Below are 25,676 nucleotides of genomic sequence, written 5' to 3' on the forward strand. Positions count from 1 at the left end.
CCAGCACCATTTGTTAAAAAGATAGTCTTTTCCCCATTTAATGGACTTTGGTCCTTTGTTAAAGATCAGATGACTATAGGTGGATAGATTTACATCTGAGCTCTTGATTCGATTCCATTAGTCCATGTGTCTGTTGTTGTACCAGTACCAGGCTGTTTTGTCTACCATGGTTGTATAGTATGTTCTGAGATCAGGTAGTGTGTGGCCTCCTATTTTGTTCTTTTTCTTTAATTATGCTATGCTTATCTGGAGAGGATGCAGCTTCTCTTGATCCAGAGACCTGTAAACTAAAAAAGCAAGATATCTGCCCCCTACACATCTATCTTAGTCATCTAGTGCTGCTGTAACAGAAATACCACAAGTGGATGGTTTTAATGAAGACAAATTTATTCTCTTCACAGTCCCGTAGGCTACAAGTCCAAATTCTGGGCATCAGCTCTAGGAAAAGGCTCTCTCTCTCTGTTGGCTCTGGAGGAAGGTCCTTGTCATCAGTCTTTCCTTGGTCTGGGAGCTTCTCTATGCAGGAACCTCAGTACTAGGGACTGATCCCTCTTGGTAACATGACCAAAGATGAAGTCTTGCCCTCCTCCCTTCTAAGGAGCATTCTGCCTGTACTTCTTCCAAGACAGATTTGTTTGTTCTTCTGGCAGTCCGTGGTATAATCAATATTCTTCACATGCACATATATTATTAAAACTCCACAGGGACCAGAGAATTGTTAGAACTTTGACCAACAAAAGTATTTTCTTTGGGAAAAGTATTTTATTACTGATATTGTTTTGAATTAACAGTGCATAGTGATAATAAAAAGCAGGTTGACTTTTAGCTGGTATTACAGATATTACTGCTGTGTAAGAAATCACTCAAAACTTAGTAACATTAAACAATAGCTATTTTATTATACTCACAGATTCTGTGGCTCAGGAATTCAGACTGGACACAGTGGAGATTGCCTGTCACTGCTTGATGATTTCTGAGGCCTCATCTGGGAAGACTTGACTAGCTAGGGGCTGAAATCATCTGAAGCCTTCTTCAGTCATATATTTTACCTTTGGCGTGGGGTGATTTGAAACTGGGCTCAGTTGGTCTTGTTGACTAGAGACTTTCATATGGCCTCTCCATGTGGTTTGGCCTTCTTACAGCAACATGGCAGAGTTCTGAAAGGAGTATCCCAATAGGAATCTTCTGAAGAAAGGAAGTTCCAAGACAGCCAGGTGGAAGCTGCATGTTTTTTAATAATATAGTCTCAGAAGTCACAGAAGCATCAATTCTGCCATATTCTATTGGTTGAAGCAGCCACAAGCCCATCCAGATTCAAGGGGTGGGAATTAAAAACCAGTTCTCGATGGTCACAATTTTTTTACCCTTCCCACATGCACAACTCCTGGCTTGAGGCCCAAGATCTTCTCATCTAAATCAAGTCCAGATGTGGACGAAGCACTTGGGCTTGGTTCCTTGGGTATACTTTCTCTTGATGTGAAGACCTATGAATGAAAGAGATAAGTTATCTGCCTTCCAAACAGCCAAGGTACAATGGTGATACAGGGATAGGATCACTACAGTAGACACTCTAGTTTCAAGAAGGAGGGAGTGGGAGGCATCTAGTCATTGGTTCATAGAAATTCTAAAATTCAGCAGGGCACATGTTATCTGTTCCTTAAGTCTTGGTCTTACTTCCTAGGGGTTGTTCTCTGTGCCTCTTGGTCCACCTTCTGGACTCTTGATTCTGTCCTCTGAGTCATTCTTTCTTTTCCATGAAAAATAGCCTCTTGATTATAGCTGAGTCATTTTCTCAGCCTGCTTCTTGCTCATAGAAGTTTGGAAGTCCAAAAGTCTCTTCTGTTTGAATTGTATTTATCCCTTTCAGTCCCTATTAGTATAATTCCATTAAAAACTCTTAAGTTTTTATGTATCAATTTACAAACCTACTTCATTAAACAAAAATCAAACACACACGTCTCTTTGAGATAACTCCTTCTCTGCCTTGGGCTCTCTGTGAGGCTGCTGACAATAAAGCTTTTCAGATTCTTAGAAAACTTAGTGTTTAATGGAGAGGATAATGAAGTATGCCCTTAAGATCCTTAAAAGGCCTTTTGTTCGCCTAGAGTCTGTGATGCACCATCTTAAATTCTGAGTTCTTAACATAGGATTTTATATTTATGACCTTGTCTTCCTCCCTCGAGTCCACATATTCCTGATCGCTCCCTGGATTTAATTTTTCCCTGAAACTTTTTCTTACATTGAGAATCCTGTGCTGGCTGGAAAAACTATCCTGAGCCCAATATTTCCCCTCTAAATTCTAGTTGAAAATGGAGTAACTCATTCTTTTGTTCCATCTCTCTCCTCTCACATTTTACTATATAGGCAGCTAGAAGAAGCCAACACCCTGCCTGAAAAATTCCTTAGCTAGAGCTTGAGTTCATTAGATCCATTTCCTAGTTCCCACCACCTGGCCAGCAGTTCTACCCATGCATAACAAAGGTCCTCTTACCTCCAGCTTCCAATAATATTTTCTTCACTTCCCTTTAACCCCCACTGGGGCGCATCTACTTCCTTAACCATCTCCTCAAGGCCTTTCTGGCTTCTGCGTGCTGCCTGGTCACAGAGCCGCTGCCTCATGTTTTAGGTTTTTATTAAGGCAGTACCTCACTTCCAGATACCAAATTCTGTTCCAAATTCTCCATGACAATCCACTTCAAACTTCCTGACAGTGAAGACCATTTTGTCATGGTTATGGATTCTGTGGGTCAGGAATTTGGACAGGGCACAGCAAAGACAGCTTGTGTCTGTTCCACGATGTCTGGGGTGATCATCACAGTGAGACTTTGGGGATTCTTGGGAGTGAGTCAGTGCATCTTGCATGTGGGTGGAATATAAGTAAGTTGTGCCTAGAGGGCTGACTGTGGAAGTATCAAATTTTTTGATTCTCTTGCCAATCAGAGGTGGGGTCTCTGTCTCCTATCCTTGAATCTGGGAGAGCTTGTGACTTCCTTTGACCAATGGAGTATGGCAGAAGTGACTCTGTGTGACTTTGAAGACTAGGTCATAAAAGGCCATACAGCTTTCTTCTGGCTCTCTTGAAACACTTGCTCGCAGGATGTTCCCTGTCAGGACCTAGCCACCAGGCTGTGAGAAGCCCAAGCCCCATGTCTACGGAGAGGCCATGTATGGATGCTCTAGTCAGAGGTCCCAGCTGAGTCCATCCTTCAACTCTCCAAGAAGTGGGTTTCCAGTACCAGCTCTTCCAGCTCCCAGGTGTTTGAGTAACCCCTAGCCATATATCCCCAGCCATACAAGTCATCCAGTTAAGGTCCAGCTATCATGGAGCAGAGAGAAGCCATCTTGACTATGCCCTGTCTGAATTCCTGACCCATAGAATCCATGAGCATAATTAAGTGGCTCTTGTTTTACATCACTAAGTTTTGGAGTGGTTTGTTATATAGCAGTAATAACTGAAAAAGTCAGTTTTACTATTGTTTTTAAATTTCTTATATCCAATGCACCTCTCTATTGCCTTCACTTGTGTTGGACTGCTCCCTCCATCTTGTCCTTGATGCGCCACTTCTTGGTTCTTCCATATTTCCTCTAACTTCTGCTTGTCAGTTGAATGGGTCTCTTTTTAGCTTATCTCTCTCCTTCCATACCTTATTGTAAAAATGTCATGGCAACAGCATCTGACCTCCTCTAACTTCACTAGGGGGAGAGAGAATCTTCATCAGCATCAGCCCAAGTCTGATTCCTGTGAGGCAGAGGTCAGACATACCTCCTGTCTCCAAACTTTTTACCCGCCATCCCTCCCATGGCACTCCACTTCTCTGCTGGGTTCAATAATTTGTTGCAATGGCCACACACAACTCACAGAGCATACTCATAGTTATGGGGTCTATTAGGGAAGTAACAGGTTACAGTTCAGGATCAGAAGTGACTCAGGATACAGTTATTCAATCAGGACAGCCTCTCCTCAGCCATGCCTGCAGGCAGGCCTCTCTCTGGCCCTTGGCCCTTGGCCCCTCAGCCCCTTGGGCCTCTTGGGCTGGCCCAGCCTTTGCCCTGCTTGGGCAAGTGTTACAAAGCTCTTTAGCTCCACTGATAAGTGCCCAGAGGCACCCGACTCCACCTGTAAGCCTCAGCCCAAAGGCGTGCAGCTCTCTAGTTCTGCGGGTCAGCAAGCCTAGCTCCACTGACAAGTGCCTGGAGGCACCCTGTTCTGCCACCAAGCCTCCTGGCTGAAGGTGCTCAACTTTCTTGCTCTGTTAGGTAGGAAGCCCATTGTGCTGTCTGTGCCAGTCTCCTGGTTCTGCTGCCTCTGCTGCTGCCATTTCTCTGCTGCTGCTTCTCACTGTCTCTCACCGTCTCTGGTGTTACAACTCTGTCTCCTGGGTCTAGGAAGTTCTTAGCTCAGGGATCCTGGGTCCAAAGGACGTGTTCCACTCGTAGCTCTTCTTACTTGGTGGTAGTGAGGTCCCCCTTTTCTGCCTCTTGGGATGGCTCATTTTAAGCCTAGTGGGATGGCAAAACTGACCAATCCCCTTGTAAAGGTTCCATACACCTTATTTGCATGGTCCCATTTCCACAAGGGTGCCATGCACCTTATCTACATTATTAGCAAGGTGTCCAATCCCCTTGGTGGGCCACAAGCACCTTATTTGCATAGCCCCACCCAGTCATTTGGTGGGAGCTACAAGACCACGGCGAGAAAGGCCATATAAAGCAATCCATTACACCATACTTATCAAACACAGTTAAAAGAAACTAATTGGCCCTTTCAACATTTAGCCTGGAAATCCCCTTAGTCATATTGCCAAGTGTATTAAGTGTATTTTCTGTCTTTCACTTATTGCAGCCAACAGTTTTGCCAATTGTGTTGCTACTTCAAAATAGCCTCCAATGACAATTTCCTCACTGCCTTTATCAGCCTCCACTAACAGTTTGTTGGCCATTCCTCCAGTTTTCAGCATTATTCTTTTCACTGCTTTTCTAGATTCTACCTGCTGGCTGGTCCTAGAACCAACACCACATGTTTTAGGGTTTTGTTATGGAAGCACCCAACTTCTGAACACAATTTCTGTCTCAGTTATGGTATAACAAACCACTCCAAAACTTAGTAGTTTGTTACAATAGCCACTGATTTGCTCACACATCTGTGAGTTGGTAGTTTGGCCTGGGATTAACTGGGCGATTCTTCCTCTGGTCTTGCCTGTGCTCACGCGTATGTTTGTAGTTAGTTGATACATTGGCTAGGGGTTAGATGGTCCCAGATGGCCTCACTCACACGTCTGGAGGCTCAGCTGGGATGGCTGGGGTGTCTGGGCCCTCTGTTCACGAAATGTCTCATTCTCCAGGAGGCTAGCCTAGGTTTGTTCAAAAGGCAGCGGTGTTTCAAGAGAGTGAGATGAGAATAGAAGTTGCAAGATCTCTTGAGGCTGACATTTGGAAGCCACACAATGTCATTTCTGCAGCATTTCCTTGGTCAAAAGGAAATTGCAAGGCCAGTCCAGATTCCAGAGAGGGGAAATAGACCACACATGTTGCTAGAAAAAGCTGGAAGGCCCTCTCTAGAACAGGGACTCAACCTAGGCATTGTACGTGTGTCAGTATTTGCCTAGGTTTGAATACATATTAGTATGCACAGGAGAACGAAAACACAAAGCGGACAGGCGGTTGGTAAGCAGCAATGGCCCCGGACTAGCAGGCACATGTTTGATAGTATTGTATCGGATGTGCAATACACATTTCATAAATCTTTGTTGCTTTCACAAGATAGCTATTAGATTTCTTTCTGATTTAATTGGTGTCTACATTATTTATATAACTGATTCTTTTGGAAAGATTGTATTTTATCCTTTCTCTATGCATCTGAACTTATTTGTTACATTCTAAAATGTAAACCAGAGAAAAAAATACCACACTGGTCATCCATATATAATTATCATAAAAGAAGAGAGGAAGGCCACAAAGCAGGAAAAATAACCCACTTGGCGAAGTCAGGGCTGAATAACTTGGATAGTGAAGAAGACAAGGGCTTCAGATGCAGAAGAAACACGCTTTATTTTAACAAATAATTTTAAAAAATATGTTAGTAAAAAATAGATGATAAAAATTTAAAATTCTTAAAACAGTTAACATATAGAGAGATGGGGATTTTGAACAATACTATGGTCTAAGTATCTCCATCTTGCTTTTATGTTTGTTGGCCTGAGTCCTGTTCAGAAAATGAGATTAGCCAGAGCCAGGAGCCTTCTGTGAAAATAAAAGTGGAACTCAAGCTTTATGTTAAAATGGTGGTCCCTGTGGGCAATTCAATAATACATTAGCAACCCTTTAAAAAGTAATTTAATTTTTTTTTTGTTGCTTAAAATATACACAAATGAAACAGTTTCCACATGTACTATTCAGTGATGTTGATTACATTCTTCAAGTTGTGATTGGCAACATTTTGATGTAGTTTTGTGTCTGCTTTCTTCCCCTTTATGTCTCCTCTCCCAGCTATAGGTCATGGAGGGTTCTCAAATCCCCGCCAAACTCCTAGTTCATAGTGGCTTAGGGATTATACCCCCTGGAGTATTTACATCTTTAAAACTGCTACTAAAAGACTGAAAAGCTCTCTGGATGCGAAGACATTGAGTTTATGGTCAATCTCTAACAGGCTTGAGGATGTATCTTTTGAGGCGGTCAGGGATGTTTTCTGTCTCCTCCTCCAATCGCTTCCCATGGATGCTGTTCACCCCTCTGCCTGCTTGTCAGGTCAGCACTGACAATGGCCTCGCTGAACTTTGGAATCTCTCTTATGCTACTTCACTTTCCTCATTTCCATCACTTCATCTGTGACGCCTTTTCTGTAGTGGATGTCAGTGGTCAATTCTTTGGATGGTGCTTGCTGGGTTTTGGTGTGTTCCTCTGGTGTGAACTGGTGTTTCAAGGTCTTCACAGAGAAAGCATATGGTAGGATGCAAAGCCCTGTTGTGGGGACATCAGCTCAGTGCAGTACAACCACCTACTTGCCTTGAATGGGACAAGGGAAGATTAGCTTGCAATGAAAATATGCTGTTTAAATGGTGGATAGAATAACTTTGAACACGTTTATTCTGGAGTCAGAATTATTCCTTTTCTACTCTGATGCGCTGTGATGTGCTCTTTCTGGGTCACTGTTTTAATTTCTTGTTCTTCAGATTTCTGCTAAACGCTCTTGAAATACTACCTCAAAATAACCCAAAAAGATTCCTACTTCCCACCCCCCATAAGAGATAAATTTACAGAGGTCTTCCCAACACAGTTCCGCTGATACTTAGAACATTTCCACCACTGGCACTAATAGAAGACACTTCTCCCGTTTATTTTTAACTGTGGCTGAAGTCTAACTGGTTAGAGATATCCTGCATTTTTGGAGACTAGCAGCTCTTTAGAAATGTGCTGTCAGTTCCTGTGGCCCTTTGAGTTTCCATTTGTCCCAATTATTAGCCAAATTCACCTCAGCGGTTAAGTTTAATGGTTTCATTTTCTGCTTCCAGAACTGCAGCTCCCATGTTAGAAGGGCAGTCGTCACCTGCTTTTCAGCAGGGTGCTGTGGGCGCCACGGAAACAGGCCTGTTCGGTACTGCAAGAGGTGCCACTCAAATCATCATAGTAACGAAGTGGGAGCCGCGGCGGAAACGCACCTCTATCAGACTTCCCCACCACCCATCAACACCCGGGAATGTGGCGCCGAGGAGCTCGTCTGCACCGTGGAGGCCGTGATTAGGTAACCGCAGTTCGCTGGAAGCTTGCTCTGAAAACACCACCTTGGCTCTGAGCTCCCTTGCACACTGAAATGCGCACTTTTAATTCAACTTCAGATGCCCTCAGCCTAGCGCTCATCTTCCCACATTGTTGCCATGATGGTCTTTTATTTCATTCATTCAAACAAATTTTTTTTTAATAAAATGCCAGCCACTCCGTTAGGCGCTTGGGAGACAGAATAAAGTGCATTGTCCGCCTTCCAGTTACGGTCCAGAAGCGACTAGAAAAGCATAAGCACGTGACTGTGTCCAGTAGGGTGACTGCAGTGATAGCACTGAATGCTTAGGGGATGAAGTGAGCCACTGTCAGTGAGGATTGGAGTATAGACTCCTGAGCCCTGACTGACAGCAGCGTTAGCCAGTGAGGAGAGGGGAGGGACGCCTGAACTAACCAACCCGGACGCGGGCAGCTTGGCTGGGAGATTTCCAAGTACCTTGGTACTGGGGTGCACTATGAGTCTGTGGAGTAAGACTGGGGGTCCTGCAGGCTGCTGGAGTTTTCTCTTTCTAACATGTGACAGAAAAAGGATAACCTCTAGAGTTGTGTTTTTGTGTAATATTTATTGAGGCAAGATTACAAAAATAGAACGTAAATTTTTAAGGCCGGAGATTAAATCGTGTTTCTCTTACAGGAGACACAAGGCGGAAGTGCAATAAGTGTTTGTCAGATTAAAAAGAAAAACCAAAACCCCAAATCAGCCACTGTTATCATAATCATCATCAGTTTTGCACATGTTCTTCTAGTTTTATTCAAATGCGTGTTTTATTTAACCGCAGTGTATCCACAGTTCTTTTTGATATGTCATTATACCCTTAACTCTTTTTCATCTTGCTGTGTAGTTTCCATTTTAATCATTTTTTAAGTAGATACAGGCGACTCCTCTAGATATAACCTATTCTTTATTTTCCTCTATCATTACACATTTGGATTGTTTCCCTTTTTTTTTTTTTTAACTATTTCAAATAACTCTGGGATAAATGTTTTTGTGCATAACGCTGTTCCTATATTTTTAATTGTCTTGGAGTAGATTACCAGATGTGACTTTACTGGGTCAAATGGTATGAATATTTTAATTGCTTCTCAAAGTGTATATATGAATTTACGTTGCTTGTTTTGGCTGCACTGTTGCCAACATTGGGTATTGTTATTTTTAAAAACTGTTATTTATCTAGCAGATTGAAAAAAAAAATCTTCATTGCTTTACTTTCAGGTCTTTGAATGCTAGATATTGAATATTTTTCCATTTGTATACCAGTTCCCCAATCTTTCCTTTTATCATGCACATTGGTCCACAGAGCTTTAAGATAGAAATGAAAGCCTTGGCTTCTGGTGAGATGGTTGGCAAACCAGAAGCCAGAAGGCATCAGTTCTACTTGATTCTAACTGACTGTAGGAAGTAGCCTCTTTTTGCCTCAGTTTGTTAATCTTTGAAATGAAGATGTAGTACAAAGTAAGGACAGTGGAAATATGCTACCAGGAGTAACTGGTACCAATTTAAGGGAGAGCAATTAGTGATGCCTGCGTACTCTTGAAATAATTGGCTCTGAATCGGTTGTAATCCATAAAGTGTTTTTAGCTAGTAAAACTTGAAAAAACCCCTCTTTTGCAGCTTGTTAAAAGAAGCTGAGTTCCATGCTGAGCAGCGGGAATACGAACTGAATCGCCGGAGGCAGCTGGGCCTTTCCTCTTCCCACCATTCCTTGGATAATGCTGATTTTGATAACAAGGACGATGATAAACATGACCAGCGGCTGCTCAGTCAATTCGGAATATGGTTTTTAGTAAGGAAAAGAAGTTAACTATTCTCCACTTTCTTATTTGTCATTCCAAGATTGCACCGATGAGGAATTTCTTCGGTTCTTTTTAAAGAAGTAAATAGTAGTGAAAAATTAACCTTAGAAATGTGACTATACTCTAGGGCCGTGGCGCTCAACCCTGGGCTACACACTGGATTTACCTAGGAAGCTTAAAAAACAAACAAACAAAACAGTGCCCAGATCCCACTCCAGACAAATAAAACTGGAATCTCGAGTATTTTTTATAAGTTCCTGGTTGATTCTAATGAATAGCCAGGTGTTGGAACCTACTGTGCCAAGGCCCGGAATGGTTGAAATGCACCTCTTGGTAGGAAACAAATGAGAAAGTTGCTAGGGTCTATTGTCAAACTGTGGATTCTAAATAGTTTACAAATAATTCACATCTCAACACTTAAATACCTGAAATTTTTCTTGAAAGTTCAGTCTCTGTGGAGCTTTTTGTGTTTTTATGGCAATGTCTGCATGCAGCCAAACAGAAATTATAGCCAAACTAACCAGCTTGGTCCTTTTAGCAAGAAAAGTGATTGCTATTGACTGATTCAGTCAATAGAGATCAAACATACAGTCCTGAAGTCCCAAGCAAGCTGAATTTACCAGTTCTGCAGTGAAGCAGGCTTTTATTTTGGACCATTGGAGAACTGGATTAAGTTTCCATAGCGATGCATCTTTTTTATACTTTTACATGGTTCCAGAAAAAGTCTTCACCAAATTGAAATTTAATGGTTGATTTCTTATGTCTTGCTAACTAAAACTTATCTAGCAACATGATACTACTGTGAACTCTTTGAAGGCAGAGATGGTGTTTTATTTATTTATTTATTTGTATGCCTGGAGCCTACTTGGAGCTCCATAAAAGTTTATTTCAGAATGAATTAATGAATGATGAGCTGTTTTAAAAAGTCTGTTTATAAAGTGGTTAATTGGGGACCTGCAAAGTGTCAGAATTATTACTGATACAAAATTCTTAGCCAAGTCTGATCATTTTAGAACTGAAATGTATACGGATAGTTTTTCACTGAATATATTGATGAAATACCATTTTGATGAGATACCATTTTATAGACTTAGCTATTTTTATCTAGAGCATATTACATAATAGATTTCTTAGAGAAGAAAAGGCTTATGGGAAGGCAAAATCCTGAGGGGAAATCATTGTTGCAATTCTTCCTTTCTTTTGGAGAGGAACACATTTTCCAGGATAAGCAGTCTTTCATCATTTATAACACTGCCTGTTTCAAATGGATTATGTGGGACTTTTTTTTGCCTTTAAATGTACATGTAATAATTACATAAAGATGGTTGGAGGCTGAAGCAGGGATCTGATCTGCCTGTTTTCAGGTAAGCCTCTGCACACCCAGTGAAAACACACCTACGGAAAGCTTGGCCAGGCTGGTGGCCATGGTGTTTCAGTGGTTTCACTCCACGGCATATATGATGGATGATGAAGTTGGAAGTTTGGTGGAAAAACTGAAGCCTCAGTTTGTCACCAAGTGGCTGAAGACAGTGTGTGATGTTCGCTTTGATGTCATGGTCATGTGCCTTCTTCCTAAACCAATGGAGTTTGCCAGGGTAAGTGGAGGCCCACAGCTTGAACCCGCTTGGACAGATGGACTTGATTCGGAGAAATACTACCTTAGCCATTATGGTGTTATCCGGTCTGTACGAGAGGAGCATCTTTCTTGCTTTTAGTCAGTACAGCTAAATGAGTTTAAGACAGTAACTACATCTCAGGCAATGTGCTACTTTGATGTTGGTTTGAGTTGGGGAAGGATGGCAAGATAATTTATGAGGTATGTTTAAGAGTTTAATATTCTTTCTTGAAATTACTGAATATTTTTATCAAGAAACAGGAAAAAAAAAAAGCCTTTGTATGAGGTTGCTAAAGGTCAGTGCTTTTCTAGTCTACAGCCTGTGGAAAGTCTACCATTCAAGTATGGGCAATTTCTGTGGTTTCATATATTTTTCTGGAGATGTATGGCAGGACTTCCTGCCAAAATGCCCCTTTCCTCTGGCTGATAGGACTCATTCTTCTGTGCTTATCCTCTCGCTTCTGCCTCAGTGGAACACAGCCTTCATATGTGCAGCTGGGAAGACCCCATATTTCCTGAACACAGTATAATTTGTGTCTACCCTAGCAAGGTGGATACTCAGAATCAGTTTTTGGCAGCAATACGTGAATTTTTTTTCCCAAGGTATTTTCTTAGTTTTGTTTTTATTTGTGATTTTCTGCTTATTTTCAAAAAGGTTGTGAGGCAGTTTTCAGTTTAAAACTGTTTTAAAATAAGGCATTTAATGATAAAACAGTACACAGACTATCTAAAGGAGTAGCTTTTATTTGACTTCCAAAACTCAGTGGTGTGTGCATTTATCAAAGCATACTTCTTTCTTCTTGGGTGCCACCTACTGACTCACATATAAAATTAAATTTTTGCATAATGGAAATTTCCCATTTCCTGGCATTTTTGACTGTGTTGATATGTTTTCTATTGTTATTTCTTTTGGAATAGTGAAGGATTGGTGTGATCTGATTCTGAAAGAAATGATTACATGGCCAAAGGAACGTCAGCAGTGATACATTCCAAGATCTCAACATTACAAGGCTTCGAACTGGTTCAAACCGGTTCAGTCATGGCCGACGAACTGAAACCGGAACAGACCCGAATTTTTACAATTTGGGGGAACCAGAACGACAACCAGAATGGGAAAAATTATGGGTCAAAGCCCTGGAATGGGAGACTCGGAAGAGGTGTAGTGAGCCCTTTCAGGAGCCTGATGTGGGAGGTTGGATTACTGGCAGGACTGTGGAGAGCGACACACATTCAAAGCGGTGCAGTTGGCTGCCATCTTTGAGCAGGACACCACTGTTTCCAACTCTGCTCAAAATCCGACGGGCAAGAGATTTGGTTGCTATGCAATGCATATGCTGCCCTTGTTTTCTAAGAGGGAGACTAGGTTTCTAGCAGGGCTTCAACCCGTAATTTTTCCCGTTCCACTTATCGTTCTGGTTTACCCAAATTTAAAAAATTCGGGTCTGTTTCGGTTTTGCTTCCTCGGCCATGACTGAACCGGGAAGAAGCGGTTTGAAGCCCTGCAACATTACCAGTGTTTGCTCTTCTGAGTCTGGGCTGTAACTACCAAAAACAAAACAAATCCTAGAAATGTAGTCACTTGTATTTGTGGTCATCTTGTATTTTGGTCAGTATCACACCAAAGAGATACTGAAATTTAATATAGGATTGATTTGATTCTTTGGAATAGTCTAGAATTCTGGATATAATAGTTGAAAATAAAAAAAATGGATTCATTTAAAATAAGATCATTTCCCACAAATCTTGTGTTACATGGTGAAGACTCAGGACCAGTCAACCCTTTGCTATTTTGATGCTCATAATAAGGATATAGGATTTTTATCTAGTGGCAGTATTATAAGCAGAACCTAAATTTCTGGTTTTAATACTTTACTGCTGTAGAAAATTAATATACTATTATAAGCAGTAAAAAATAACAGTGTTTTTTATTCACAGATTCAACCATCCTTAGAGCATTCTTAGGGGAAAAAATGTGGCAGAATATGCAGCACAGGAAAAAAAATCATTCTCTTCCATTTTATTTTCCATAATAAAAAATCTTCAATACAAAGCATACAGTAGTGAAAATCTGTGTTATTCTGGAGCGCAAGTAAAACTGCACATATTGTAATGGGTTTGTCAAACTTCTGAAACAATAATGCTCCGATAAAATGTTCATCTGGTCAGGAATAAGTGTTTGGTGTTTTAATTTATGTGTGATTTGGCAAGTCTGCAATAGAATAGTTCAGATTTAATCCGTATAAATATTTAGACTTATCTGTGGGTATGCTTTCTTTTTTTTAATAGCTAATTGATCCTTGTGGTTTGTGGATTCTTAAAAATCTCATTCTGAAGATCTTTGGTTTAGGACTCAGTTGTAATGGATTGCGATCTTTCTCTGTACTCATTTCCTTTAGGAAGTCCTTGAGTATAATTGTAACAAGTGCATTCTGTTCTTTTTCTCTGTGGCGCTGGAAATCCCATTAGGTTGGCGGATACTGGGATAAGTCTTGCAGCACGGTGACTCAGTTGAAGGAAGGTCTCAACCGAATCCTCTGCCTGATCCCCTACAATGTGATCAGTCAGTCTGTGTGGGAGTGTATTATGCCAGAGTGGCTGGAAGCCATCAGAACAGAAGTACCAGATCATCAGTTGAAGGAATTCAGGGAAGTATTAAGGTGGGTAAGTAGTTTAATGAGGTCACTGTAATTATAATGATGTCTTACTATGTGCCAGGCACTGTGCTAAGCATTTTATATAAGTTTTAACAAACTTACGGAGAAATTTGAAGCCCCCAAAATGAAATAGCTATTACAAATCACGATAAGATGATTTAGAATTGTTCAGAAAAGATTCTTGTGGAATACTAAATACCCACTGACGTTGAGTCGATTCCAACTAATAGAGACCCTATAGGACAGAGTAGAACTGCCCCATAGTGTTTCCAAGGCTGTAATCTTTAAGGAAGCTGACTGCCCCATATTTTTCCCATGGTGCTGCTTGTGGGTTCGAACCGCTGACCTTTTGGTTAACAGCTGAGTACTTAACCACTGTGCAACCAGGGCTCCACAGAATACTATGCAGACACACCATACTGTTAGATTATTTTAAAGTATAATTATGATTGGCTATGGTGGGAAAAACATAAAATAAAAATGTTTTTAGGTGCCAGGGAGAAATTCCGAATTCCTTAGATATGCAATTCCTTCTGTTAGACTCAATGTAAGTAGTAATACTAATGTTTTTAGCAACCATATGAACTATTTATTTTATAGATATCTATCCCAATGACATAAACTATTCCGTTACATTAAAATGGGCATGCTAACAACAGTTCAGAACACAGACAAATCTAAAGTTGTTTGACTCTCCACATATAGTTAGAAATGTTTTGGTCTCAATAGCAGACCCTATACAGTCGTCTGTCAGTATCCACAGGGTATTGGTTCCAGGACCCCCTGCGGATACCAAAATCCTCAGATGCTCAAGCCCCTATATAAAATGACGTAGTATTTGCATACAACCTATGCACATCCTCCCGTATACTTTAAATCAACTCTAGATTACTTACAGTACCTAATACAATGTAAATGCTATGTAAATAGTTTTTACACTGTATTGTTTAGGGAATAATGACAAGAAACAAAGTCTGTACATGTTCAGTACAGATGTAACCATCATAGGCCGAAGTACACACGTCACCAACAACATAACTTTTTTTTTCTTTTTTTTTAATATTTTCGATCTGTGGTTGGTTGAATCCGTGGATGTGGAACCTGCTGATATGGAGCACCGACTGTATATGCTCATTGGTCATTTACTTTTGTTGCTCTGCTTTTCCAGCAAAATGTTTGACAGTGAGCTCTGTCCTCTACCTTTTTCAATGGAAGAGATGTTTGGCTTTATTAGTTGTCGATTCACAGGATACCCCTCCTCTGTGCAGGAGCAAGCTTTATTATGGCTTCATGTAAGTAAATGATTCTTTCATGATTTTGGGCAATACAGGCAGTCCCTGGGTTAGGAACGTTCAGCTTATGTACAACCCATAGTTATAAACCAACCCCCGTAAAGCCTATTATGTTAAAAATTTGAGGTATATGCAATGGTTAATAATAACAAACAGGCACTACTTTGTTATGTGCATCAAAACATTATTATTATTATTACTGTACTATTATGTTAAAGATGTTTTAGTGTATCTGAAAGCGTTTCTTAATGTTTTTTATGCATAGAAAAGTACGCTATGTACTACATACTAAGACAGACATTTGACTAACTGACATTAGACATGAACCGCACCTAACTGTTCCAACTTATGTACAAATAGACTTAAAGACAGATTTAGGAATGGAACTCATTAGTAATCCGGGGACTGTCTGTAGTTCTTAGCTTATGGGCTTTAGATCCCAGGGTAGAGGAGCAGGGACTTAATGCAAAGAATCAATAGATACATACATTTGCTGAGAACCATTTGTAGACTAATATTTCATATGCATAGATAAATGACTGTATTTAAAAATGTATGTAGCTATAGTTGTCATTAACAAAAGAAAAGTTTATGCAATAGCATTACTGAATTCGTAGTAGTTCTTTGTCCTTATGTATTCTTCAGTCAGTGAATGCTAAATAGCTGTCTTGTGGGATTCTGATAATCTTTTGATATTAAATAGTTCCTTTCCTTGGAAAGGCTGGGAGCTGCTGATTTAGGGAGTAGTTCATGCTGTTCCTTCAGCCTGGAATGACTTTCTTTCCTTTCTCCATTTGTAAAATCCAAGTTATCCTTTTAAAGTCCAACTCAGAAATTATTTTCTCTGTGAAGATTTTTGCTACTTTACACCCCCCTCTTTTCATCAGAATTCATTATTCCTTGCTCTAATATTCATACAGGTTCTCTTGTGAATTGTGTTCTATTTCTGTCTTATAGTTAGTTTTTGTCTTTCTCTCCCTAATTACAAACCTTGAGTGTGGGGCCATGTCTTATTCATCTTTGAATTTACAACTTCTCTCACCCTCTCTTCCCAGCATCTGGCACATACCGTGCGTTTAGTGAATGTTCAATAAAAGTTTATTAAATTGAGTTGAATACCTGACAAAGTTTGGACAATTTCAGAAAATGAGGATAGACTCAATGTTTAGATTAACTGTGGGTGCGAACACATTTCTGGGAGCTCATGAAAAGATGTGATACCATTAGCACTTAAAGTTGTGGAGGTCCGTTTCTGGGTTCTAAACTAAGGAACCAATATTTTTCACAACTAACAAAGAGTAAAGGGGCCATTAAAAAAAAAAAAAGTTTCCTTTGGGACCCAGAATTTTAACTTTCTATCCCTCACAATAGATATTGATAAGATAATTTCTAATTTTAGGAAAAGCCAATACTTCTGCAGATGGCTAGATGTTGTCTCAGTTACTGAGTATTGAAATGGATTAAAAACAAAGTGGTTTTCAAGCTATGCCATCGGAGGGGTGAGCAGCAGTACTGTAAACCTCTACTTCCACCAGACCTAGAGCAGTTACAGTTAACGTGCTTTACAGATGGGGCTTCACACACTTGGGTTTGAAGACAGGGTACTGCAGTTGAGGAAGGTTTTAAACCACTACTCCAGTTTGTTCCATGTGGTGAATAGAGTGGAAAATATAGTGGAGGGAGTTGATTCGTTTATTAGTTGTAGACACATTTATAGAGTTCCTATGTGCCTGGCACTGTGATAGGCATGGGATAAAAAGGGATAAAAAAAATGGCCCTTTCCTCATACTCCCTTTCTTCAAGAAGCTCAGTGGGAGGGATAGTAGTAGATAATTAAATATAATAAAAAGTGATAATTGCTCTAATAAACATATGTATAAAGTTGAAGAAAGCAGAGAAGAGGGATAGGTTAATTCTGTCTGAAAGAAGGAGGCATCTATTTCCAGAAAAGTCATTACAGTTAAGGTGACTTGGTTTGGGGTTAGAAGGATACCTGAGATTGCACCAGAAGGCAGGATCATATAGGGCATTCTCATCAATGATGAGGATAGATCAGAGAGGGGATAGACCAGGGAGGGATAGGATGATTGTTCGCAAACTATCAATAGTCCAGGAGAAAGATGATAATGAACTAAGACAGGAGCAGTGGGTATGGAGAGGAGGAGAGAGTGTCAAGAGATACTTTTAATAGAACATGGCGACTTATTGGATGTGGGAGGCAGGGAATGATACCTTTGATTTTCTTAGTACAAGAAATTAAGCATGACTGTGCTGATATTCAGAATGTATAAGGCAAAATGTCCTTATGTTCAATAGTTTGCTTTGGAAAAAATGTTAAATGTAGTTTTGTTGAGTTTGAAAGTTTACATATTTTGGGGGGGATTTATGCCTTTTTTCCCAGGTGTTATCGGAGTTAGACATCATGGTTCCACTTCAGCTATTAATAAGTATGTTTTCTGATGGAGTTAATTCTGTCAAAGAACTGGCAAATCAAAGAAAATCAAGAGTCAATGAATTGGCAGGGAACCTTGCAGCTCGAAGGGTAATTATTGCCACACTGTTTTTGTCTTGCTTGTTAAGATTTTGAAAACCCTTGTCAGTTACACTGGGTCTGAAGCTGGTATCATAGTAAACTTCTTTGAAAATGCTTTTTCATTCCATCTCACTCTGTTAATCTTTAAATCACATTCAGTGATAGAAAACATTTATCTAAGGTAGGTTTGGTATAATCTATAAGTTACTGAGTTTTCATTTTCCTTTGAATTTTTCTCCTTTGAATTGCCCCTACTAGCTGTCTCTCACCGTTGATGAAAGGAACAGGAGAAGCTTTTTTGGTACTATTCCATTTTGTTGTTTCCTGATGAATAAATATTATTCACCAGACACTAGGCAGACCAGTGCTTCACTTTGGGGATGAAGGGAGTGGATTTTTTTTTTTTTTTTTTTGTATTGAGTTTTGGGAAGACATAATCAACTCGTGGTAACTGTGAGTAAATGCTGTGACTTTGAGCCACTGAGCTAATTTTTTTTTGACCCCTTTGTACTTTTGTGGATGAGAAAAGTCAATATAGTCTTGTCTGAAGTGTATGAAAAGTGTTGGAAATTTTCAATATTTTCTTCTGTGAAAGACCAGCAATGTTATAGGGTTTCAGCAGATGTACTGACATCCGCAGACTATAATTGAGAGATTTGGAAATCTGGACTCTTCTCTGACGATTGGCAAGAACTGTTCTTGACTCTCTCCTTGTCAAGCTTCTCTCCATAAACGTTTCTCTGCTGTAGACCACAGGCTTCTAGTCGTTCCACTTTAGGTCCAGTGGCTGGAAAATGTAGCATGATCATGGGATCATAGTTTATATTCAGTGCTTTTTTTTTTTTTAATTATTACTCTTTTTCTCATCCTCCCATTAGGATCCAGCTGCCAAACATTTATGATTTTATTTCTTTCTTCCATACCCTTTAATATTACATCCCTTTGTGTAGTACTGTATACTGTGCAATGTTTTCACAATGAATGATATCATTTGATTCTCACAGAATCCTGTGAGGCAGTCAGGGAAGAAATCATTATCCTCATCTTATAAATACTTGACCTGAGGTTCAGAAAGTGAAGTGACTTGCCGTAGATAACATTGCCAATATCCAGGTATTCTGAGTCGTAGTGGGGTGCGCTTCCTCTTTACCTTAGAATTGCTGCTCAAGGAACTTTCTAGTTAGTAGCTAGGTCTTTAAGAGAGAAGATATGATTTGAGAGTGATATATAGATATGTCAGTTAGGGTCCTGCTGCAGAATTTATCTCAGATGGTCCAAATGAAGAGATTTGAATAGAGATGCTGCTTATAGAGTTATGGGAAAGGTTAAGGGAGCAGATAAAGGTTAGTGAGGCACCTGGAGTCCTGCAAGAGTATGTGTGTGTGTGTATAACGGTTGTTGTTAGGTGCCGTCAAGTTGATTTTCGACTCGTAGTGACTCCATGTGACAGAGTGGAACTGCCTTATAGGGTTTTCTAGGCTGTAATCTTTATGGGAGGAGCCCTGGTGGTGCAGTGGGTAAGCGCTTGGCTGCTAACCTAAAGGTCGGCGGAACCGAAGGTCGGCAGTTTGAACCCGCAGCGGGAGAAAAGATGTGGCAGTCTGCTTCCGCAAAGATTTACAGCCTTGGAAACTCTATGGGGGCAGTTCTGCTCTGTCCTATAGGGTCACTATGAGTTGGAATTGACTCGATGGCAATGGGAATCTTTATGGAGCAGATCCTCAACTCTTTCTCCTGTGGAGTGCTGAGTGGGTTCAAACTGACAACCTTTGGGTTTGCTGCTAAGCACTTAACCAGGGCTCCCTATATATACATATGTATGTATATAATAGGTATATATTATATTATACCCCTAGGCAGAGATGGATTAACCAGTAAGCAACGTATGCACAGGCTTACAGTCAGCAAGGTAGGCACAGGCTTAATTGTGCTTACTTACTAATCTGTAGTACACAATTTCACAAGTATTTCACCACATCACAAATGTGGTGAAACCTGTGTGAAACTGTGCACTACAGGTTAGAAACTAAGCACAAATAAGCCTGTGTGTACCTTATTGCATGATCTGTCCCTGCCCCTAGGACTGGAGGGACAAGGGAAAGAGTTCCTGGAACCCAGTGGGAGCTGAAGCTATGGAGGAAGGGTTCACTAGGGGAGCTATAAAGAGTGATGGAGATACTGCCAAAGCAGGCAGCGGTGGGGAGAAATATTCCTACCTCTCTCTCCTTCCACTTCAGATCCTCTGCTGGTGCCTCCCATCGACTGAACCCTACTGGAAGCCAGTCGGCAAGGGAGCCAGGAGAGACACAGTCCACAGCATCTTGGAGCACAGAGCAGAGCAGAGGAGGGCAGTTAGGGTCTTGCATGGGGCTAGGGTGGGCAAATGGAGAATAACCAGTACAATAGGCTTGGCATAGATTAAGTTTTCCCAGGATAGTCTAATAATTATAATCCCCAGAGGCTATTCTTATTTAACCAGTCATGTCAATCTGAGATTCTGTGCTATGATTTTAAAAATTATTTTGCAATATTTTACTTTTGTAAGTTCTCATTTTTGGTGTGTGGTTTTTAGTAGATTCAGACAGTTTAGTATATTTTGAAATGTTTGATGGGATGAAAAATGTAATGGCAAATACAGCTCACTTTAGAGTGCTGATGTTTCACTCACATGACAATTAGTCAGAAAATTTGGATGGTAGTAGTTCTTGTTTTTATATTTTGAGAGGCTCCATAGTATTTGGAGATACTAACGCCATTGCATAAAGAAGGAAATCATTGTGACAGCTGGAAATACCTTCCACAAAGTTGTCAAATATTTTATACAGTCATTCGAGCTTTTGCAAGTTCATTTATATGTGCTAATGTTCTTTCTTCTAGGTGAGTGTTGCTTCTGATCCTGGTCGACGAGTTCAGCACAATATGCTGAGTCCATTTCATAGTCCTTTCCAGAGTCCATTTCGAAGTCCTATACGTAGTCCATTTCGTAGCCCTTTCAAGAATTTTGGACACCCAGGAGGAAGGACTATTGACTTTGATTGTGAAGATGATGAAATGAATCTGAATTGTTTCATCCTCATGTTTGATCTTCTCCTGAAGCAGGTAGCTGAAGCATGAGCTTCATTTAGTTTTGAGGTGAAGAATGAGAGAAAGCACTGTATAGTGATTCTTTCTCTATGTTGGGCATCTGCATATTTACTGAAATGATGCAGTGTTACTTAAAACATGTTGCAAACTCCTGTGAGAATTTCCTAAAAAGTCTGAAAAATACTTGTATGAATATCTGCAATGATGTTGACATATGACAAGGGAGTTGAATTTAGAAAACCCTTGTGTCATTAGAACCAATTTGGTGAATACATTGGGCAAATAAATGGGATAATACTATTGTTGGGAAGAGCCAGATATAGCTCTATAGTGATGAGGCCAATTTTATTATATATTATAAACTGATTTTTAAAGGAAACTTTTAAAGAGAAGTTAAAAATGCTTTGGTCAGGATAATATTTCTACTGTTTAGTTTGAAATAATTTCAAGCTTACAGAAAAGTTGCAAGAGTAGTGCAAAAAATTGCCAAACACTCCTCTCCCAATTCTTTAGATGTTACATATTACCACATTTACTTCTCTTTCTCTACATGTGTATTTATGTATATGTATAATTTTTTATGAACCATTTGAGAGTAAATTGCAGGCATGCAACTTTATCCCTAAACATTTTAGTGTGTATTTTCTAAAAAATAACAATATTCTCTTGCATAACCATGTAGTTAGCCAAATCCTGAAATTAACATTGTTACAAACTATTGTTTCTAAATTATAGAAATTATTCATTTTAATGATCTAATAATAATAACTTTACCTTTACAGCAAAAGAAAAACTTGTTTTGATCCAGGATGCAATTCAGGATCACTCATGGCAATTATTCATCCTGTCTCTTTAGTCTTCTTTAATTTGGAGCCATTCATCACTCATTTTTTTGTCTTTCATGTCCTTGAAGAGTAAATCCAGTTATTTTGTAGAGTGCACCTCAGTTTTTCAGCTGATATTTCCTTATGACTTGATTTGGATCATGCATTGTTGGCAGGAGTACTATAGAAGTTATGCTATGTTCTTTTCAGTGCATCATACCAGGAGGCACATGTTGTCAGTTTGTCCCATTAACCTGTTACTTGGTTAACTTTGATCACCTGGTTAAGGAGATTTCTGCCGCTTTTCTCCAGTTTAAAGTCACTGTTTTCCTCTTTGAATTAGTAAGTAAGTTGTGAGGAGATCTTTAAGACTATGAAACTTGCTGTTTCTCATCAGAATTTCACCCACTACTTTTAGTATTTGTGGATAATTCATGCCTAAATCAATTATTACTATCATGGTTGCCAAATGATAATTTTCTAATTCCATCAATTTCTTCTAAATTTATTAGATGGCATTCTCCTGAAGGAAGAGATTTGCCTTCTATCTTGTCTATGTATTTATTTACTTAGCTACTTATACCAGCATGTACTCATGGATTCTCATTTTATTCAATAGGTTATAATCTGTTACTATAATTATTTATGTTGTTGCTCATATTGTCCCATATTTGCCCAGCAGGAGTCTCTTCAAGTTGGCGTCTGTGTTATTTTGACATGTCCTCATCATTCTTGGAGTACTTCCTTAGTTTTTGGCATGACAAAATATTCCAGGCTCATTTTTTATTTTCCTAGCCCCAGCCTTGGAACCAGTCATTTTTCCAAGGATCCCTGGTTCCTTTTAGCAGATAATGATATTTAGGAACCAAGATCTGAGAAGTAGGCGAGGGGCAGCATTTTTAAGATGTGTAAAATCTCACAAAGCAGTGAGCTTAAAAGATAACTCTCTTTTAAATCTCCTACATGATTTAAAAAATGATTCTCAATATTTTATCTTATGTTCATTTGCTTTTTAGATTAATTCATAGAAAGCAATGTATAGTCATGATCTAGAAGCCTGTATTGTCTTTAAATAATTTAACATTGCTATCAGTTAGTGAAAATTATCCCCAAGTAGTGTGCCAGTGAAATATTGGATAAAAGGACCAAATTTCTTTTTGGCCTTCTTTTGGATGTCTTTCAGATGGAGTTACAAGATGATGGGATCACGATGGGTTTAGAGCACAGCTTGTCAAAGGACATTATTTCCATTATAAACAATGTCTTCCAAGCCCCCTGGGGGGGCTCCCACACCTGCCAGAAGGACGAAAAAGCAATCGAGTGTAACTTATGTCAGTCTAGTATTCTCTGCTATCAGCTTGCTTGTGAACTCCTGGAGAGACTAGCTCCCAAAGAAGAAAGCCGGCTGGTGGTAAGCAGTTGAAGAAATGAGATGACCCATGTATAACAGTAATAAAGACTGCAGTAGCTCGTGTAATGGAGTCTTCCTCCAGTATTATGCTTCATGCTGGGTTTTATGTGAGACTGTGTTAAAAAAAAAGTTTTCCTGTTACTTCCACCAACTTAGGCTTCTGGAAAGGGATGTGAGATGGAACTAAACTATACAGAATTCTATTAAGTGGCTTGAATTAGGGTTGTAGCACCTCCATTCATGCGATTTTCATGAATACAGGCATTACTGGTATTCTTGAGAGAACTTTTATTATGAAGTTCTATTACCAAGTATAAAGAATAGAAAATACTGTGAAATATACGTATCAAATATTAAGTAAATAGATTGTATATGGACACTGAGAATTCTTGGGTAACCTCAGTTTGTAGAAGCAGTTGACTTCATCAGCAATCAATAAAATCTTCATTCCTTTTTCTGGTTGCTTTTATTTCCTGCTTTCCAAGAAAATGGTCTAAACAGGAAACAGCTAGTATATGTTATACATTAGCTACTCCATACATTCACTATTCCTCATTTAGTCTGTTTTCTGTCTAAGACACACACATCACCAAAATACCTTCGTATCATCATAAGTAGATGAATCTAAATTCTTTGAGCTGGTGGTTGCCATCTTCTCTTTTTCTTCCTTTTCTCTATTGTTTGTTTAGGGTTGAAAGTGACTTCTTTTTTTCACTTTACACACATGCAGTAAAGAGTTTCGTCAGGTTTTTAAGTACTTCAGCCCATTTAACTCATTATTCTTACCCATCTCAATATAACATCTTTGTAGTACGGTCTTTTAACAACAGCCATTAGGCTCTTACTATAAAACAGTTACAATAATAGATTATGAGAAAATAGAAATTAAAGTCAAGAAACTTAATGTCTAATCAGGAAGACATTTAAATAAATGTAAGAAAGCGTGATGAGCATTATGATAGAAGTATGAACAAGGTAGCTGTATGAGTAGAGAAGGGACAATAAGACTAGCTTAGTGGTGAGACAGGGATCAGGAAGGTCTTCCTGGAAGAGGTGACACCCCAGTTTATACGTGAAGAAAGAGTGGGAGTTGATGAGATGAAGACAGTAGGGGAGAGGACTTTTCAGACCCAAAATACAACATGCTTAAATGATATAGAGGAAAGGAGGGAAAGATACATTCATGAAGCTGCGAGTAGTTCAGTATTGCTGGAGCAGGAAGAAGGATGGAAAGTACTGAAAGCTCAGTCTGGAAAGATAGGCTCAGGTTTACATTCATCTTTATTAAGGACTCTGTCTTGCCAAACTAGGAAGTTTGGAGTTTGTCTTGGATACAATGGAGAAATCCTGAAGAATTTTAATCAGGGAAGAGACACAATCCGATGATTTTGAGAAATTCATTCTTCCGGTGCGGGGGCTAGATCAGGAGATTTGGACCTGGAGATAGAGTAACTCAGGAAGGAAAAGATGGGAGCCTGAAGTAAAGCAGTGCAGGTGGTGATGAAGAGAAAGGATAGGCCTGAAAGATATCTATGGAAGAGAATCAACAGCACTTGGTGTCTAGTTGGTGTTTAGTCAGGGGAATGTTTAGGACAAATTCATGTTCTCTGGCTTGGGAGCTAATAACAAAGATTGCTACAGTAATAAAACAAACAAACAAAAAAACCCAAACCCTTTGCTATTGAGTAGATTCTGACTCATAGTAACCCTGTAGGACAGAGTAGAACTGCCCCCATGGGGTTTCCAAGGCCATAAATCTTTATGGAAGCAGACTGCCACATCTTTCTTCCATGGCTTGGCTGGTGAGTTCGAACCACCTATCTTTTGGCTGGCAGCCGAGCACTTAAACACTGCGCCGCCAGGGGTCCGCTACAGTGATGAGCCAAAAAACCCAAACCTGTTGCCTATGAGTCAATTCCTACTCATAGAGACCCTATAGGACAGAGTAGAACTGCCCCATAGAGTTTCCAAGGAGTGCACGGTGGATTCGAACTGCCGACCTTTCCGTTAACAGCCAATCTCTTAACCACTGCACCACCAGGGCTCCAAAATATACACCAGCCTCCCTGTTGGGGAATCAAACCCCTGTCTCCTACATGACAGGTAGGGATACTCACCACTATACTAATGAGACGTACCAGTAATTGTTGTTGTTGTTAGATACCATGAAGTCCGACTCATAGTGACGCTATGCACCACAGAACGAAACACTGCCCAGTCCTTCACCATGCTCACAATCGTTATTATGCTTGAGCCCATTGTTGCACTGTGTCAGTCCATCTTGTTGAGGGTCTTCCTCTTTTTTGCTGACCCTCTGCTTTACCAGCATGATGTCTTTCTCCAGGGATTGATCCCTCCTGACAACATGTCCAAAGTATGAAAACGTAGTCTCGTCATCCTTCCTTCTAAGGAGCATTATGGTTGTGCTTCTTCCAAAACAGATTTGTTCGTTCTTTTGGCAGCCCATGGTATATTCAATATTCTTCACCAACACCACAATTCAAAGGCATCTTCAGTCTTCCTTATTAATTGTCCAGCTTTGGCATACATATTATGCAATTGAAAATACCATGGCTTGTATCCGGCGCACCTTAGTCTTCAAGGTGACATCCTTGCTTTTCAACACTTTAAAGAGTTCTTTTGTAGCAGATTTGCTCAGTGCAATGCATCTTTTGATTTCCTGACTGCTGTTTCCA

At 39.8% G+C, this 25,676-nt stretch overlaps 1 protein-coding gene across 2 annotated transcripts in view; it reads left to right on the top strand.

Moving 5' to 3' along the window:
• Window positions 1–25,676, top strand: part of UNC79 (unc-79 homolog, NALCN channel complex subunit) — a 242,971-nt gene that overhangs the window by 98,849 nt on the left and 118,446 nt on the right. For both annotated transcript variants that reach the window (XM_023731755.1, XM_004376690.2), the window contains exons 11-18: window positions 7,509–7,738; window positions 9,386–9,557; window positions 10,932–11,162; window positions 13,649–13,839; window positions 15,005–15,128; window positions 17,530–17,670; window positions 20,539–20,760; window positions 22,753–22,980. In XM_023731755.1, coding sequence (XP_023587523.1) covers window positions 7,509–7,738; window positions 9,386–9,557; window positions 10,932–11,162; window positions 13,649–13,839; window positions 15,005–15,128; window positions 17,530–17,670; window positions 20,539–20,760; window positions 22,753–22,980 — 1,539 coding nt within the window. The remainder of the gene's footprint in view (window positions 1–7,508; window positions 7,739–9,385; window positions 9,558–10,931; window positions 11,163–13,648; window positions 13,840–15,004; window positions 15,129–17,529; window positions 17,671–20,538; window positions 20,761–22,752; window positions 22,981–25,676) is intronic.

This window comes from Trichechus manatus, unplaced genomic scaffold, assembly GCF_000243295.1.
Source record: "Trichechus manatus latirostris isolate Lorelei unplaced genomic scaffold, TriManLat1.0 scaffold00045, whole genome shotgun sequence".
NCBI classification, from domain to species: domain Eukaryota; kingdom Metazoa; phylum Chordata; class Mammalia; order Sirenia; family Trichechidae; genus Trichechus; species Trichechus manatus.